This window comes from Ipomoea nil, unplaced genomic scaffold (genome assembly GCF_001879475.1).
Source record: "Ipomoea nil cultivar Tokyo-kokei standard unplaced genomic scaffold, Asagao_1.1 scaffold1361, whole genome shotgun sequence".
In the NCBI taxonomy this organism is placed as follows: Eukaryota; Viridiplantae; Streptophyta; class Magnoliopsida; order Solanales; family Convolvulaceae; genus Ipomoea; species Ipomoea nil.
Genome location: NW_017617789.1, coordinates 635,001 through 654,955, shown reverse-complemented (window position 1 = coordinate 654,955; position 19,955 = coordinate 635,001). Strand labels below are relative to the sequence as shown.

Sequence of the window (19,955 nt, the reverse complement as noted above, 5' to 3'; positions counted from 1 at the left end):
GCAGGAAATTGAACATGATTTGTAATGTCAAGACAATGCAATATTTATACCATACCTGGACCAACAAAATCCCATAAAGTTATGGTGTGCCACAAAAACACATAAAATACATTATTCTAACTCATAAAATTAATATATTATTCGAACACAAAGTACATTATTTTAACTTATAAAATACATTATCTTGCCCCATAAATTTCATTATTCTAACACATAAAATACATTATTCTAAGACATAGAGTACATTATTCTAACTTATAAAATACATTATCTTAGCTCAGAATATACATTATTCTAACACGTAAGCGGAATAATAATTTTTTTAAAAAATCAAAACGACGTCATTTTTTGGACCGTAGTCTACACACGGTCTATACAGTTGTATAAACTACGATCCACAGAATAATTTGAGGATAGGGTACATGGCCAATATTTTTTTACCTAAATTGGTCTATAAGTTCGTGGCCCAATAATATCAGAACCGAAGTTCTGGGTCAAATTACAACCTGTTCCTTTTCCCATAGACGGTAAATCCTGAAGATACTAAATCCAATTCTAGGATTTCTAGCCCATTCAACAGTCGATAGTTGGATCGTATCATCATTGACAAAATCCCCTCAGCCTTTATTCAGTTTTTTTTGTGCCGTGAATCATGCACCGAAGCTGTTCGACGTATTACCCCGTGCATGGGAAATGGTCCACTAACTGGTTTCATCTAATGTATTATGTGTGGTTTTTTTTTTTTTTTTTTTTTTTTTTTTTCAGGCTACGGACACTGGTCAAAGTTTGATCTTTTACTGTGTAAAGAGGCATTTCACATAATTTGCTGCAATTCATGTCAATTGCATAAATCAGAGACTTAATGGATGGTTCTTCAGAAAGGTATACTGTTGCTATTAAGCTTCCTTTCTTCAGCTTAATTTATTTATTAAATCTCAACACCTATGGAAGGTATGGACTATGGAGTCTTTCATTTTTGTGTTTGGCCAACTTTTTTTTTTTAGGTCACGAGAGAAATTCGTAATCATTGCCAGTGTATCTTGCCTTGTGACCCTAGCCAGCAAAGAGCATAAGAAAGTAAGCCAACCTAAATTGGGTTGCCTATATCTGACCCACTAAAACTAAGAAGGCCAATTCCCGCCAACAAGTCAACAATCTGACTAATTTGATTGCGATTGTCCCGTGTTTGGCCAAAATTGATCACATATAAGGGAGAGTTGATAAAAGGCCAAAAAATTGGTGATGGCACATGCTGACAGTGTTTGGCAAATGAGCTACAAACAATAGTTTCTGGCATTTTATCATTTTGCATGTGGTGAATACTTCTAACACAAATTTTTAATTTTTTGGTGCTGTCAATGGAATCTATGGAGTATATCTTGAAACTGTTAAGTTTAAGCAGTTATACAGTTACCTCGTAATTCTTGCCCTTGCACGTGATTGTGTGTGGAGTTCATTGAACATTTAGGATATTTGGTCTATCCATTCAGATTCTGGGAAATCATTCCTGTATTATCTTTCCATCTTTTAGCAACTTTAGTTCATTTTTTTATGGCACAAGGCTCCAAGCTTATATATTATTAAAGAAGCAAAGTATTCTTTTTGTGAAGTGCAAACATTTACAAAGCACAAGAAATATTTTTCTTTCATTTCTCAAAAGATTCTCAACAAAGGTTTGTTTATTGGAGAATGCCTTAATTAGCTTGTGTCAACCTTTTAACTAACATGATGCATTGTTTAAGAAAGATGCTTTTGTGATAGTGTTCAAATGCTCATGTTATAGCCTATTGGATCAAAATTAATCATAGATTAAGAATCAAGCTAAACAGGAATCTTTCTGTCCCATTTATTCCCTCACTGAAGAGAGCAGTTTTGTTAGAAGGCATGTTTATTAATGATTGAAGTTTTATACTAGTAGTAGTAAATTTTACCTAATCTGGTGGCACATGCCACATGAAGCAGGGTATCACTGGGAAAAGTCAAAAGTGAGATTTATGTTTTTCTTGTTTCTAACACCCCTATAGTAGCCGTCTCAAATAGGCCTAACTGAAGTTTGATTGGATTAATCGAGTCTCGAATAGGCTTGACTGAAGTTTGATTGGATTAATCGGTTCTCGAATAGGGCCTGATTGAAGTTCAATTGGATTAATCGAGTCTCGAATAGGGAAGAGATTATGTTGGGGAATGTTTTCTGATGTCAGTTCATGAAAGATATACAAAGGGACATTAATATCCACAGATCAAAGGGTGGTTATGCAAAGATTTAAGAAATTAAACTTTATATTTTAGTTATTTATACAATTTACATCTGAAGTTTACATTCTATATATATTTCTGTACTTTGGGATTTCAACAAAAAAAAAAAACAAAAATAATATCATAGGATAATGAAACCTCCATGGTTTTCTTGCTATGCTTTTGGCAAAGCAACAAAAACATTACAATTGCAGTGCAGGGAAAAGTGTTTCAGAGGGTACAAAAATATTCTCAGAACAATTCTGGGCTTCTTCTATTCTGAGGATCCAAGCTTTCAAAGACTCCCTCTCCTCTGAGAGATGTTTTACTGCTCTAATGGCTCAGCTGAGTTTGGCTTGTGTCTTTGCATTGTTTCATACTCCACATCCCAAACCTCTTGCCTCTGATCCCCTCATTAGTCTTAGCCTCTTGCATGATGACAAGAACATCCTGGAATAACCATAGCAAAATCTTAATTAGTACACTAACAACAACAACAAAAGTTACCAAGATCTCAGAATCCATTCTTCTGGGGCTTACAACAATGAATGGTGAGATCTGTAAAGTGGAGGTGGAGGGGAAAAGATCAGAACTTACTCCCATGGAACATCTCCAACAAGCATCAAGTCTCCATCTTTGTCTTGATAGGCAGGGGCATATTCTGATCCCTTGTAGCCTTCCCTTTCACAATAGTCACCAATTGTGAGTTTGAACATGTTCTCCAAAGCACATAGGAGTTCTGGGTAGCACCCATACATCTTCAAGTCAATCTTTCTAAGGTAAGGGGCTCCATCCATGCTCACTTTTACATACATTCCATTCTGCTCACCTGCAGCATCTGACTTCTTTGCTTGGAGGTTATTTTTCCTGTAAGATCTAACTGGTGGCCATCCCACTATCTGTGACCTGCATTATTATCACATTAGTTAATTACTGTTTTGTTCCTCCACAACCTTTAATTTGAATCCAAGAAAGATTTATATCATCATCACTTACTTGGCAGCAGGTGAAACATTGGCCTTTGATTCACAATCATCTTCATCATCTGATTCTGGTAAGGCTCTCTTGTTGTTCTTGGCAGTTGAGACTATTTCATTGTCATCATGACACTCTAATTCTTCTGTTCCAGGCAACCCCAATCTAAGCTCAGTTGCTTTGAGGCTCAGATCATTCTCATGTGCCACCACACCTTCCATTTCTTCTTCCTTAAAAAGCTTGAAAGATGAAAAGATTGTTGCTTTGTTGTTCAAGATTGGGTTGTGGGAAAAGATGAGTTTGAATGGAAGTTGTGGGAAGGGTTATATAAGGGGGCTGATTTGTTAATTTATTTATTAATTAATTAGGTTGGGGCATACATTTGGGACAGATGAAAAGGAAAGTGTCTGGAGAATGAAGAGCAGTATTAAGGCAGGTGTTCCAAGATTTAGGGGACAGGAGAGAGACAAGGTTGAGCCGCCCATATGGGGCACTTTTATTATAGGGGGGAGTGTAATACTGTAATGGGCAATGGGAAGAAGGTAGCATTGAAGATGCATGGGGGGGTTTTGGTTTTGGAGGCCGTGGGAGCAAAATCTGGGACGTTGAATTTGTGTTTGCCTAACCTGCCTACCTGAAGTAGACCACTCAGTTTCTCAGAGTTCCCCCTTTGCTGTGTATGTTAGCTACTAAATGTTTAATCTCTTGTCTTCAAAAAAAGAAAATGTTTAATCTCGGAGAAAGATTTTGGTGCCTCCTATTTTGATGACGAAAATATATATTTTTTTTCAACCCTGACTATAATTCCTGATCTTGTCTTGGAGTTTAACGTAGTTGGTTCGTAGTCTAACTTAAATGTCATGAATGGAGATGGCAGCAGCGGCAGTGTGGGAGCAACCTCTCAAAGTGAGGGGGGCTCCTTGTGCGCAGTGAGCACCGGTCTAGCCTCTGTGATTAATGTTCAGTTGAGTCACCATGATTTACAACCTCCCACCGCTCTGTCGGGCCGGCGTGTGGGGGACCCTTAGGGTTGGGGTTCAGCCTTTTGGAATAATGAATGGAGATGGCAGTGTGGGGTTTGAATTCCATTGGAAACATGTATGGAAAAAAAAGGCCTAAGGATGATGAAAAGTTTGGATTGAATTCTTTGTGCGCACATGAAAATTATGATATGATCGGTGAACTGATTGTGCGACTCGCAGTTTACCTCCACAATAGCTCTAGGGGCGAGGTCCTATGGGTTTAGGATTAGTCTAGCAAAGTTGAGATCACCTAAGTGTATAAAAATAAATGACTTTGGGACAATTTCATCCAAGTTGGTCAGGTTATTGACTTGATAACTACAAGGATTTGAACCAGTTAGCTAAGTATAACCTAGCCTGATTCATTTCTTGCGATCATTTGCTAGCTAGGATAATATGGTGGGCTAGTGAGATTTACCTAGTACCCACTCTTAGATAATAGCTGCGAGTTTCTCTCGACACTAAAAATATATATATATATATATATATTGACCCTTTCATCTTTTAATGTTTTTTTTTTTTTTTTAATCAGGATCAGGATTTACGGTTTCTCGTTGGAATGATAAAAAATTATGACTTACAATATAATTTCTCTTTTTTGAGGGTTAGGGCATGTGAATAGTGTCTGAAGATGTGGAGATATGTGGGGGGTGGGTGCCGGATTTGGGACTAAGGATTTTGGGCACAAAATAGAAGTGGTTGGTTGAGTTCAGCGGTGGGTAATGGACAACAGGACATAATCACACGTGGAGGTTTTAGAACGACGATTTAGCTCACTTCTATCCATCTTACAATGTTTTCAAGAAAATATATTTTTGATTTTGGGGACAAAAGTTATAGATTAATTTGTCACGGACGAATATAAGTACACGCGTCTTATGTTAAACTTGTCGCGTTATATTATTATATGTAAATTATTACGTTTATATATTATAAAATAATAGTTTGGTTTTCATTAAACAAATATTAAATTACAAATAATTTAAATACAATTATAGTAGGGATATTGCATTTCTTTATATCTAATTATAAAGAGTGAGAGAAAATTATACTCTAATTTTTATGATTTTTATTTTTTCATCCAAAAGGTTTGTATCAAAAGCTTGAATATTTTACCTTGATATTTCACTCATAGTTTATTTCCTTCAATTCTTTATTTATTAGTTAAGTTTGTTTCTTTCCATGCGTTTGACATAAATTATTATATTTATTTCAAATTAAATTTTAATAAATATTTTTTTTGCACTATAATAAATATAATTCAAATCATTTTAAACTATAGTCTTTGGGCACTAGAATTCCTGCATTGTGCATGCAATTGCTAGTCACATTAGAGACATCAAACATTTTAAGAGGATACGTACTTTCCCACTATAAATCATTAATTAATACTCCTAGAGTGTTGTTATCCCTTGAGCTTATAGGCATAAAGTGAGTTTGAATTGTTATAATGTAATTAATTAATTTGGTATATCATATATAAGACAAAAGAGAAATAAATTGATATACCGTCTTACTTTTTAGGTCTTCATAATCATAAATAAAAGGTGTAATCAAGTCAAGTCAAGTTCGATATTCAGCTCAACTGAAAAAGTTAATTAAATATCAAACTTGATCGAATTTTAATTTTTTGAACTTGAATTATTCAAGCTTAATTGGCTTGAGTACATCAGAATTTTATATTTTTAATATAAAGCATTATAATAATAATAAATATTTTACAATCAAATAACATAATCAAAAGTAATATTGCATGATTATTGTCATTTTATACTATATAAAATAAATAAATAAATTTATTAGTCTTGTAAGCTACTCGAATTTAATATTAAATAAGAAACTCGAATTCTGCTTGACTTATTAGTGACTCAATAATAGTTGATCAAACAGAATTAATTACACAGAACGACCATCTTTCTTTTTATTAAAAAAAAAAAAGTACCTCTTGAACCACAGTTCACACAGTCATATTTTACAGTAAAATTTACCATTGTCATTTGAACTTATATATAAATTTTCAAAAAGCAAATTAAAGGAAAAGGAAACATGGATGCACGTGTGGTTGTGGAGGGAGGGCAGGGGCATGGGAGTTTGCGTGTTAGACCGGTCGGCCCATAAAAGTTGTATATATATATATATATATGGTACAGGCAGGCTAGGGTCCAGGCTGTGCAGGCAAGCTAAGCTAAAGGATGGGAGGAGACAATGAAGGCAAAGACACCTCTGATGTGATGATGGCCTTCTCTTCTGCGAGTCGGTGCATGCCACCTCCTTTAACTACAATACTATGGGGAGAGGTCAGAGAATGCTGCGTGCATGTTAAGTGCTTACTTTTTGTCCTAAAGTTAATATCCTATTTGACCTATTGAAAATTCAGATCCAATTATTTATTGAGTTATTACACTATACTCACACTCAACCTTTTGACTATTGAGCTGGCCAAAGGCAATCTTAGCTTGTCTACTAAGTAGTGACTATCAAGTGATCATGCATATATATTGCGTAATGGTCAAACAAGATGATCAAACCACATGCATGCATGCATATACCAATACACAAAGGGAACCACATACATATGGATTACTATGATCATTGTCAATAGCCATAGACTAATTCATTAACTAATCTTAAAAAGTTAATAAGTTTTGCTTCCTAGCTATTAAGAAAAGTATAGAATTGGCCCTATTATTATGCCTTCAATTTATAAACCTTTAAAACACATTTTACAATTTTACCTAGCTAATTAATTCTCATTTATATTAGACCAAATTGAAAGTGTACTAATTGTGTATCAAAAGAAGGATATATAGATGTTGTAATAGGGCACAATGCTGGAAATTATGGAATTTCCGACCACTTGAAAATGATCTTAAATCAAGTCGAAAGTCTTGTTCCGACCACTTTTAGTATCCAGAAAAACTTTTGTTGCTATTTCCGATCAGTTTTTACTTTCGACTTGATATAAGATCACTTTCAGGTGGTCGGAAATTTCATAATTTACAGCAGTGGCAACTCATTAAGATAATGATCCTGTTTGGTAAAATAGTTAGTTTATAAGCCAATTTTGACTTATTTGACTACCATTAGTTATTTGACTTGGTTAAAAAATCAATATACGTATTTGGTTAATTAACTTTTTGTAACTCTAAAATGCGAAAATTCAAAAAGCTGCTCAAAACAACTTTTTCCATTAACTTTTTAAGAAAAGAAATTATACCAAACAACTATCAATTAAGAGCTAATTTACTAAACACCTTTCTACAATCAGCTATTTACCGAACAGGACCAATGTAGGGTAATACTAGGTAGCTAGCTAGGTTGGTGTTTTGGTAAGGCCGGAGAGAGATGCCAAAAACTGGCTTTTCTTGCATTAAAGCCCTGTGGTTTAGTGCAACGGTGGAGGACCAGCTAGCTAGCAGTCCAACACTGAATTCCCACGTACATTATATTATCTCATCTGCAAATCAAATGGTCCATGCACCGATGTTGCCATGACATTCCTCGTCCTCCACACCTTCAGATATGCCATACATACATGCATATCTGCCATTAATTAACACAATCATATTAAACCCCTCCAATCCTGCTACTCCAACTCATCACTCCCCTAAACCAGATCAGATGAGATACATTGCAGAAACCCACTCCAGTCGCCATCTCTTTTTTCAAAGTTGTATGTGGTGCTAAACCCAACTCACAATTATTATATATCTCCTCTGTGGTACGTACCCAACAACCCCTCATAAAAACATATATACCACAATAATGCTAGCTAGCTAGCTAGCTACCTCTCTCTTGGCCTGGACACCTATTTTGTAATAGTTGGATCATTGCTAGTGCTATGCCAACTCTAATTTCAGTACCTAGCTTATAAAGCCCGGCTTTGACTTGAAAACTACATAGAATTTGAAGATATATAAAGTTAAGAATTGAAATGAGTCATACATAATATATTATATTCATTATATAATCTTACTAAATAATGTCAATAATGGTTTAAAATTAGACAAAAAGATCAGCATTACACTAGTGTAGATTGTGAAGTGACTATAATATTATTGATTATAAAAATATATAAAAGATAAAGGAAGGACCTTGATTTAATGAGGTCATCCTACCTTAATGACTTGACTTAATATATATATATATATATATATATATATATATATATATATATATATATATATATATATATATATATATATATATATATATCTCTTGAATGAATCACTAATTACTAATTTTTTTTAGTTGAATATTGTGATCGTTTATGACCTGTGTTGAAAATTATGCATTAAATTTAGTCTTTTCTATAATTATTTCATATTTTATACCTTATCATGCACATTATTGCCTTTGCAGAGTTCTAGTGCTCATTGTCCATTTTTTCAGAACACATTATTGTGCCTTCAACCTTTAAGATCGTGTATGTATATATAACATTTGATCTTGAATGAATCACTAATTATTAATTTTAGTTGAATATTGTAATCTTTTATGATTTGTGTTGAAGATCATGTATTAAATTTAGTCTTTACAATAGTTGTTTGCATATTTTTTGTGCTTTACAGTGCACATTTTTGCCTTACAGTGCACATTGTAATGGAAGGGTTCAGGTGCGGTAAAAGCTTCTCGTGCGTTTGACTCACGGTAAGCATTAAAATATAAATCAACGACTCAAATCAATGAAAATAAATTAAAAAAAAAACGCGTGTTTGGAAGAAAGAAGTATAAGCTAAGTTAAAAATGGAGCACCTTAAGTGATAGAAACACGCACCTTAAGTATTAGAACAACGCACCTTAAGTGTTACAAGAACACACCTTAAGTGTTAAAATAGCGCACCTTAAGTTTTGTTCTTGAGGGTCTGAGAAAGGGGTCTGACAGACCCGGCCCCTCAGTTCAAAAATTTTGTTCTTGAGGGTCTGGCAGACCCCTTAGTTCAAAAGTTTTGTTCTTCTTGAGGGTCTGGCAGACCCCTTAGTTCAAAAGTTTTGTTCTTCTTGAGGGTCTGAACTACCCCTCAGTTCAAAAGTTTTGTTCCTCTCGAGGGTCTGAACTACCCCTCAGTTCAAAAGTTTTGTTCCTCTTGAGGGTCTGAACTACCCGTGACTCAAGGGTGCGCTGACAAGTTCTATTCTGTTCCAAATTTGAAGAAGAAACACGATGTACCTTAAGCACAAGTTTCAACAAATACTCACATTAAGCACACAACCCACGTACCTTAAACATAAAACCCATGTACCTTAAGCACAAAACTCACGCACCTTAAGTACAAAAACCACGCACCTTAAGAAGGAAAAGCATGCACTTTAAATTTGACCTAATAGCAAAAATTACCAAATTACCATCGTCTTTTTTTTTTTTTTTTTTTTTTTTTTTTTTTAAATTTTGGTAATCCTGGACGTTGATTTAAGCAAGATCTATGGCTCAGATTTAACCGCACAACCGCACTTGGGCACACCAACCGCATATGAACCTAATTATATATATATATATATATATATATATATATATATATATATATATATATATATATATATATATATATATATATATATAGTGAAAGGTTCCCGTACGGATGTGCTGTGGATTAATGTGCCTGAGATTTGTACTTAATGTGCGTGAATGTGTAAAATGCAGCAGAATTATTATGTCAGCTTCCTCCCCATCCCCAGTAGCCATTGTCCCCTCCCTGATGATGATGATGCGGAGGCGGGCTATGGTGGTTAAAAATTATGGGAATAATACAACAGAAATCCACATTTAGCTGCTGTGCAAATTTTACTGTGCGTGCATCATCTATATAAACCTTCAACTGCACTGAAGGTAGCTGATAATCCAGAATCCATGGCCAAATTGAAGGAAGAAGTAACAAGAAGCTTGGGCGTTAATGTGCGTGAGTTTCTGTTCTGCTTCCTTCTGAGCTCGTAATTCTGAAATACTCACGCACATTAAGCACAAATCTCACGCACATTAAACATAATACTTAGGCACATTAAGTACAGAACTCACGCATATTAACATGACGCACATTAACTACAAATCTCAGGCACATTGAGTACAAATCTCACGCACATTAATCTTCCGCACAACCGCACGGGAAGCCACAAATGCACCTGATCCCTTCCCTATATATATACACACACACAATCGAGTCATCTTTAAGGTTAAAAGACTTGGGAATGGATGACCTCAATTATGCCTAACAAGATCATGTCGATGTATTTTGATGGCTTAGAGTGGATGAGTTTAGACAATTAAGCAATGTCATTTTAGCACTAGCTAGAAGATTTGAACCACATTGATAACTAAAAAACATCTTGTTCGATCAGTCAACTAGTACGTGCCTAAATCTTGTTGTATGACCTTATAAATATCATGTTACTTATTGTCTCAGGAATAACCAAACATTTTCAGAAAGAGAAACGCGTACCTGGCTGCAGCTGGTCAAATATGAACACTGAACACCAGGACTACCGCAGCACCGTGTGGGTCCAGATCCACACAGGTTGTAAAATTTGTTCAATTTCAATTGTTATACCGTAGATCTGGACCTTTGTAAACAAATTATGTACATATGATTAATATATTATGTACATTCAGTTTATTTATATGTACATAATCAATTAACTAAATGTACATAATATTTTATCTACAAGTACATAGATTAATCGTTTTATGTTAGGGTTCACAATAAAAGGAAGACTCTGATTTGCGATTGAAATTAGGCCCTACTCTATTATTATTGGACTGCAAAGCTTGAAGACCAAAGAGGTGCACATATTTCTGTCAGTGGAAAGACACCACGTATGTGACTCTAACACCACTGGATTGGACCCCAATCTTGGTGAGACTTAAATGCCATTTGGCCCATCACACTTTAAATCACCTAATATATGTTTTATGTATTTCTTCCTTCATTTATCTTAACCATTTCATCATAATAATGAAAGAAGTTTGATTTGTCTTAAATTAAATAAAATGGTGACAACTAACTTGCTTGTTCATATTGGATTATGATGCTACTATAGGTTTATCTCTTTTAATTTCTGGCTCGATTGATCGACCTCATTATGCTTGGCCTGGCCTACATAATTGTATTGCATACATGAAGAAAATGATTGTCAGTGACACATATAAATTATATAATCTCATTTATTTCCAGGCGATGATGAACAACAGCCAGCCAGGAAGCTACTATAAGTCTATAATGAATGCAAGAATTTTGAGTAGAAATGTACAATAATTATTAGCTAGCTATAAGCCAAGAATGTCTTTGTGTATTTATCAATCACTACAGATGAGATGGAAATAAATTCTGATAATAATGGAGGCTAGAAATGAAGGAATGTTTGGCCAATATTTTTTTTTTTTTTTTTTTTTTTTTGTGTTTAATTTTCAAAAGCATATATAGAATTAATTAACATTTTCCAATAATTGAATTGGATCCTATCTGATCTGATCTCATCGCATCTGCAGCACATACAGCTACTTGTGTATTGAGTCATGTATGTATGTATGTATCATGTATGTATGTATGTATGTGATGGAGACTCCATACCCATTTTGGACCACTAGCTGCTGCATGCATGCATTTTGGATTTGCATAATATAATGCAATCGAATTGAATAGCTTTGTATTAATTGTATGTGTTTTGGACCACTAATTTCAATATAATGCCGGCCTGTTTAGTAGTCTCTCTATATCAGAATGGATAATGATATATGTTTCATGCTAAGGGATAAACACCCACATTAATTATTAATTAATAAGAAAATATTCATGACCTATCGAGATCTGATTAAAAATTTTAAGTGATTTATTGATCAAATAAGAATGATTCTAATTACCAGGACTATGTAGTCTAATGGTATCTGGGTTGGAGTTCCATTTGGAAGGTTGTATGTTTGAGCCTCAGTGGAGGCGTTATTGGTTCTTTGTGTTTCAGTAGGTTGAGAAAGTATATGAACAGATACTATATTATAATAGAAAAAAAAAAAAAAAGAATGATTCTAATTAAGTTTTATTTGGATCGGAGTTTAAGAAAATTTTCTCTCTTAACTCTTATTTAATTTGGAGTTTATCTATACAAGAAGAAAGAAGCCAATGGATCGATTGTCGTTTATTCACTCCTTAGGACCACCTACTCTTCCCTCTTAACAAAGAAACCACCCTTTCTTCTTCATCATATGGCCCCAAAAATAAACCCCATTAATGGCCTTCAAAACAAACTCTTTCATGTACATGTACCACTACAATGATGATGTAGTGAAACCTTTAACTTAATTTAATAAAAAGAAAAACAAGGCTACAGTTTTTTTTTTTTTTTTTTTTTGAACGTATAATTCAATATCCCTACTATTAAGATTAATTTGGATTTGATCCCAATGGCACTTGCAGACTCCAAACTCTTATTCGGAAAAGACTTGACTAGAGTTTTGTGTAAAAGTTGTCTTTATTTAGGTTATTTTATTCTTGAATTATTCTTAATGGGTTTGGTTGGTTCTCTAAAAGTTCAAGCATTTGATATATAATTGGGTCAACACTTTGTATTAGTTCAGTCCAACATAAATTTTTTTTAATTTGCAGCACAAGCACATCTAGGTGAGGAATCTTTTAAGTTTTTATGTAAAAGTTGTGGCTCTATTTATTTTCTTTAATTTATTTCACATGATTCAATTGATGAGTATATGAGAGTGAGAAGTGAACGTATTATTAAACATCTACAAAGAGAATAAATAGGGAGCAAGAAGGAAACAAGTTATACAAACCCAAAGGACTAGCAAAAGACTAACAACCTAAACTAAGTCTAAGTCTCAACACGCCCCGCAAGATGGAAGCATCATCGGTGAGACCAATCTTGGACCTGAACGCAGTAAATAAACGACTGCCAAGCGGCTTAGTCAAAAGATCAGCAACTTGCTCAGATGATCTCACGTAACTCACTCGCAGGGAGCCAAAAGCAACTTGTTCACGGACAAAGAAGTAATCAAGAGTCGCTTTATCCGAGAGTGAAAGGTCGGGTTCTTGCAGACGTAAGAAGCACTCAAATTGTCAGTAACCAAAACCCGGGAAACCTGTAATCGGACCCCAAGTTCACGCAATAGACTCTGATCCACATAACCTCAGCAGCGGAATTAATTAGCAAGCGCGGGGAACTCAGCCTCCGTGGAAGAACGAGACATAGAGTATTATTTCGCAGACCTCCAGGACACAACATTCGGACCAAAATAAACAACATAGGCAATGGTCGAGTGACCTCCATCACACTGAATATGAATAAGCCATAAGGGAAATAGACTGACCCCTGCGAAAGTGCAAACCATGATGTAGCGTGCCCTTCAAGTAGCGAAGTACTCGCTTCACAGATTGCCAATGCAGCTCAGTGGGTGAGGCCATAAACTGAGCTAAGCGGTTCACTGCAAATGAGATCTCTGGTCAGGTAATAGCCAAATACTGCAACTGGCCAATCGCTTGTCGGTACACGGTGGCATCAAAAGCTGGAGAGGCAGCAGCGCACAAGTCCACAGAAGTGCTCATCGGTGTCGACACCTCTTTCGCCCCCATCATACCAAATTGCTCCAAAGTATCAATCACATACTGAGACTGTGACAAAAACAAACCACTGGTAGTAGGAACAACTTCAACACCCAAAAAGTGATGAAGTGGTCCTAATTCATTAAGCGAAAAACGATGCACCAAACGACTCACAAACACATCAATGAACACATCATTATTCCCTGTCAAAATAATATCGTCTACGTATACCAGAAAGTACACAATTACATCCCGAGAACAATAAATAAACATACATGAATCAACCATAGATTTCTTGAAACCAAACAAAATAAGAGATTTAGATAGCTCCAGGTACCAAGCCCGCAGGACTTGTTTTAAACCATAAATCGCTTTCCATAGCTTACAGACATAACCAGGCAACTGTTGATCAACAAAACCAGTCGGTTGTTCTATATAAACCTCTTCAAACAAAGTGACATTTAAAAAGGCGTTGTTCATGTCCAACTAGCGCAACGACCATCCCTGCGACAAGGAGATGGTGAGAATAACCCAAATAGTCACCAATTTGACCACCGGACTAAACGTCTCAAAATAGTCACGACCGGCCTCTTGTAAAAAATCTTTCGCCACTAACCAAGCCTTGAACCTGTCAACCGAGCCATCAGCTCTGCGTTTTACCCGGAAGATCCACTTGCAACCAACCACGGCAGGGCTAAGTCGCGGTACTAACTCCCATGTTTTATTTCTCACCAACGCATTAAATTCACCGGTCATGGCAGCTGCCCACAACTCGTTCTTTAACGTTTGCGACACCGTCTGTGGCTCAATTGACGAAGCAATGGGATGAACGGTGGCCACATTCACCATCTTGTCGTTAAAATATTTAGGATTTGGACGGCATTGTCGTTGAGGCCGGGACGTCGCGAGAGGCTGGGAGTTCAACTCTTGTGTCTCTGAGGTGATCAATGTAGACCTCACGGGTTCCGAAACGGAGACATCTGGTATTGAAGCAACGACTGAAGGTCCTAGACGTATGTAGCCCACGAGGTCCAGGCCTGTGAACGTAGACTCCACTTGTTTTTTCCAAATGGAAAAATTAGAGGTTGTGAGTTTGATTGGTAGGTGAGATGGGGCATAGATTTGGATAACATTGGATTGAGTCGTGGCAGTCATAATAGAACGAGAAGGGAAAGGAAAGGAAAAAAAAAATCTCGCTAGAGTAATGGCTCTGATACCATATGAAAGTGAGAAATGAACGTATTATTAAACATAGGAAGTAAATAGGGAGCAACACACATAAAGAAAACAAGTTATACAAGCCCAAAGGACTAGACAAAAGACTAACAACCTAAACTAAGTCTGCTAAGTCTCAACAGAGTAGTGTTGGTCCGATCCTTAAAAGTTCAAACATCAAAACATGTTAATATATCATAACATCACTAATATATAATTGGTATTAGTTCGGTCTATAATGGAGTTCTTTTTTTTTTTGAAAGCCTATAATGGAGTTCTTAATTTGTGGTAATACATATATCGATCTATGGCATGATCGAGATCGAAGCTTAAAGCCCCGTCCAATAATTGGAAAACTATTTGGTTTTTGAGAAAAAAAAAAATGGAAAACATATGTGAAGGAATTAAGTAATTAAAAAGCGCGGGCATTAACGGAAGATGATGGGATGATGCATGGGATCATTATATTCATCATATATATTAGGGCAGGTTGGAAAGAAGCAAGGGAAAATAAATAGGTTGGAGGTGGGGATGTTGACTGGGCAAGGGCACAGCTAGGGTTTCGGATGTTTGCTTCTTCTGCTTGGCCGGGGATGTGACCTGTCTTTAGGCGACAACCATATCATCACCTTAATTAAATAATATTATTACTTTATATTTAGTTTAATAATAACTTTAATCCGACACCGTTGACAGATATTCCGTCTCATTTTATGTGTCTTGTTCTATTGGAATTATAAATAGGTAATCATATGTTCGAATTCTTGTGATGGGGACTTAAATTCTTTGAAATAAAAATGTTTGAGAAAGTATAGATCAGAATAGATACTACCTCAGAGTAGTACAATGTAATTATTATTATTATTATTTTTGGAAAAGAGTAATTATTTTATTTGATTAGATGCACATGCATAATGTAGCTTAATGTTGAAGATGAACATGCCATGTGTGTATGTCACAATGTTGAATAACATTGAACCCACAAAACAAGATGCCAATGTCTTACACTGTACTATATCTTAAATCAGCAGAGTTCTCCAGGCCAGTATATATGTATAGTCGTCCTTTGAGTTAAAGACCAACGTACGTGCCATGTGTCTCCACATGCATGGTGGGTGGAAACCTTAAGACGTGTTGATATACAGTAATAGGAACCACATATATATATATACAATGCTCATCAACCATTTATATATCTCATTACTCTCTCTGTTGTCATTGAGAAAGAATAGAATCCAATTGAAGGTGATCAAAGAGAAGCTACGAGTAAACCAGAAATTAAAATGGCGACAATGCTGATCCATGGAGAGACTGATCTTTGCCTTGGCCTCCCCGGTGGTAATAATGAATCTGCGGAGTGCTTGAAGATAACCAGAAAAAGAGAGTTTTCTGAGACTGTAGACCTCAAACTCAACCTTCCAATTCAACCCAATAGTGCTGACAAGAAGATGAAAGCTTCTTCTTCTTCTTCTTCTGCTTCTTCCCACCATGAACCTATCCTCAAGGATCCCATCATGCCACCACCCAAGTATGTTTCACTACTTCAATTCTTTCTAAAAAATGTAAACTGCATGCCTAATTAAGTTGTCCATAATTACGTTGATCGGCTCAAACCAAGAAATTAAAGTTAGTTTGTTGAAAGTCGTCGAACTTGTAACTAATTTGGTTGGGGTTAAACAACAATTTTGCAGGGCACAAGTGGTGGGTTGGCCTCCAGTGAAGAATTACAGAAAGAAGATGGCCCAGAAGAGCAACACGGAGGGATCAGAAGAGAAAAGTAGTAGTAGCAGCAGCAGTAGCAGTGCAGCAAATCTGGTGAAGGTGTGCATGGATGGTGCGCCTTACCTTAGAAAGGTGGACTTGAAGATATACACAAGCTACCAAAACCTCTATGATGCCTTGGCCAACATGTTCACTTCCTTCACTACAATTGGTAGGTTCCATCATGCATGCTGTTTCTAGCTAGCTAGATTGTATACTCTAGTACAATTTATTTTTTTTTTAGTGACGAGGGAAATTCACAACTATTACTCAAGGGTGTGGACCAGATAAATCTTATTTCACTACTGGAAATTATGAAATTTCCGACCACCTGAAAGTGATCTTGAATCAAATTGATACCAAAAAGTGGTCGGAAATAGCAACAAAGGTTTTTCCGGATACCAAAAGTGATCGGAACAAGGCTTTCAACTTGATTTAAGATCACTTTCAGGTGGTCGGAAATTTCATAATTTCCAGTAGTATTTATCCGTAGCCAAGAAAAGATCATAAACAGGCAAACCAACTTAGCTAGGTTGTCCATATAGCTTGACGAGATCAAATAGGCCAGGCCAATAGGTTGTTTTGACTGGGAGTCAAACTTGTAAGATTGTAGTTATTACCAAGTGAATAGCTTGATTAATTTGGATGGATTAATAGTTAATACTAACTAATTAGATGGATTTATTTCATACTTGGAAAAAGAAAACACCACTAAAATATTACACAAATCTAGATTAGACAACCAACCCCTAAAACCTTTTCCACCCGTTAACACTCAAGACATCTTAGAATATAATGTGCGATATTATATGAAAAAAGATTATTGGTCATCAATCTAGAGATAAAAGTTGTTACACTACAATATCTTGATATATATATATTAAGAATATTCAAACCTTTGATCTTTGATATGATCTTTTGATCCTTTTGATATTAGACCAAGAATTTTTTTCTTAGTCAAAGTTAACTAGTGAGCCTTTATTTCAAAGGCTTGATGAGTACAAATTAAATTTAGGTTGAGTTGAGATGAGACATGCATATCTATATTGTGATCTAAAAAGTAAAATGATGAGTACATGTTGTGATATGTGTACATTGTATATGCATTGCAGGTAATAATGGAATGATAGATTTCATGAATGAGAGGAAGCTAATGGACCTACTCAACACTTCCGAATATGTGCCCACCTATGAAGATAAGGATGGAGATTGGATGCTCGTGGGAGACGTTCCCTGGGAGTAAGCCCCTACCCCCTCTCTCTACTTTCAAACAAATTACTTTCAACTCCGGAGAGTTAGTCAAATTGTTAACTCGATAACTATTAAGATCGATTTCAAATTTCACTCTCTGTGAGAGTGTCCTATATATTTACCTTCTCAATTTTAGTCAATCAGCTATGAGTAATTTATGCTGATTTATGAGCAATTTTAGAGCCTGATTGATAAAGGAACAGAATCTATACAATTGTAGACTTGTTTAGTGTTCATTTAATAATATTCAAGAACAAGTTCATAAACAAGCAGTTGAAAATATATATTAATAGTTGTGTTGTTTGTTTGGTTATTGTTTATGAACATAGATTATTTCTTGTTCACGAACATGAATGTAATGTGTTCACGAACATGTTTGCAAACGTTAACGAACATGTTTGTGAACGTGTTCGCGAACGTTAATGAACACTAATGAACGCTTAGCATACGAACACGAACATGATTTTCAAAAACCTTAACAAACGAACACGAACACGAACACTCCAAAAATCTTAATAAACGAACACGAAGAATCTCTATTCGTTCATTTTCGGTTCATTAACAGTCCTAGTAATAACAAATCTTTTGATAATACTCAGGATGTTTGTGGAGTCGTGCAATCGCCTACGCATAATGAGAGGATCAGAAGCACCAAGGGCTATGAAAATCTGCAAGAGCAGGAGCTGAGACGTTACTTATATACATGGAACATGGACATTCGATTTCTTTCAAGCTGAGCATATTTAGAGAGAGGGGGGAGGGGGTGGAACTAAGAGCTAGGACTTCATTATGTATGTAACTATATATGTTGCTTCTTTGTTGTTCCTGAATTGTATTTTGATTATGTACTTTTTTTTTTTTTTATGAGGAGTGAAACTCGCAACTACTACTTAATGGTGTGTATGTATTGGGTAAATCTCGTTTATGTGTAATAGTCTGCAAATTATATATACAAAAAAAGTAAATGACATTATTAGGAAGACTATGTATGATGAGTTTAATCTTAATTATATAGTCATTCCTTAATATATGTAGTGCTTGTGTGTGTGTATATTGGTATATTGAAGTTTATTTCTTTAGGGAACAAGTACATGTGCATGATTTCATTGTGTCTTTAATTTGTATATTATATATATTATATATGGCCTGTAAACACATATGTATGTAGATCAATTATTTTGTTGGTGATTGAGGATCATGCGCATGGGAGAGGAGAGTAATTGTATGCTTTCATGTTGCCGCACCACTTTTAATAGCTGTTAGCTTTTAATTTGGTCCCTCTATGAGTTTGTGTTGTAGGGATGTTTGGAGTACTTATAAGTCAAGTACTCCATATCTTGTTTTTTTTTTTTCTTTTTTTTTCTTTTTTATGGGAGCCGGGTGAGAGGGGGACTCAGAAACAAACTATGCGCTATTCTTTTGGGGTGTTATTATTGCTCTATCATTCTCGAGATTGCCTCTAATATCCATTAGAGGAACTTGAAACTGGATCCCGTCACAATTTCTGCGGGGGCAACCTTAGCCAATCAGTTCGCCACTTCATTGAACTCTCGGGAAGTATGTTACTTCCCGATCCTTGATGAGCCATTCCTTGCACACTTGCACGATGCTGGCACACAGCCTTATCGGCTCGGGTCCTTTAGTAAGTCAGTCCACCATTGCATCCCGTGGTCATCTGAGGCGAAGTGAAGGAGGTATCTGTGTGGAGCACAATCCAATCCTCCTGAGGCTGGATCCACTGCTTTGAGTTATTATGGTTTTTTTTTTTTTTCTAAATGTAGTGTTAATGTTAAGTAATTATGCTTCTTTTTTTTTTTTAATCTAAACGTAGTGTTAATGTTAAGTAATTATAAGAAAATAGAATTACATATTATCTACTAGTTAATGTTATTTATGACTTCTTGGATAGTTTATTAAATTTATAGTTACTCTTCAAAAATTTTAAAATCGATCAATG

At 35.6% G+C, this 19,955-nt stretch overlaps 2 protein-coding genes across 2 annotated transcripts; one reads left to right on the top strand and one right to left on the bottom strand.

Moving 5' to 3' along the window:
- Positions 1-2,355: 2,355 nt before the first annotated feature.
- LOC109185863 (auxin-responsive protein IAA4-like) lies at positions 2,356-3,844 on the bottom strand. Its single transcript, XM_019335820.1, has 3 exons — positions 3,232-3,844; positions 2,833-3,141; positions 2,356-2,685 (listed from the first exon to the last, which is right to left on the bottom strand). Exons 1-3 carry the CDS (start codon positions 3,429-3,431, stop codon positions 2,610-2,612), a joined length of 585 nt encoding a protein of 194 aa, XP_019191365.1. The 5' UTR covers positions 3,432-3,844; the 3' UTR covers positions 2,356-2,609.
- A 12,326-nt stretch (positions 3,845-16,170) lies between these two features.
- Positions 16,171-19,082, top strand: LOC109185862 (auxin-responsive protein IAA7-like). The gene is made up of 4 exons (XM_019335819.1): positions 16,171-16,514; positions 16,678-16,919; positions 17,860-17,986; positions 18,598-19,082. Exons 1-4 carry the CDS (start codon positions 16,270-16,272, stop codon positions 18,683-18,685), a joined length of 702 nt encoding a protein of 233 aa, XP_019191364.1. The 5' UTR covers positions 16,171-16,269; the 3' UTR covers positions 18,686-19,082.
- The last annotated feature ends 873 nt before the right edge of the window (positions 19,083-19,955 follow it).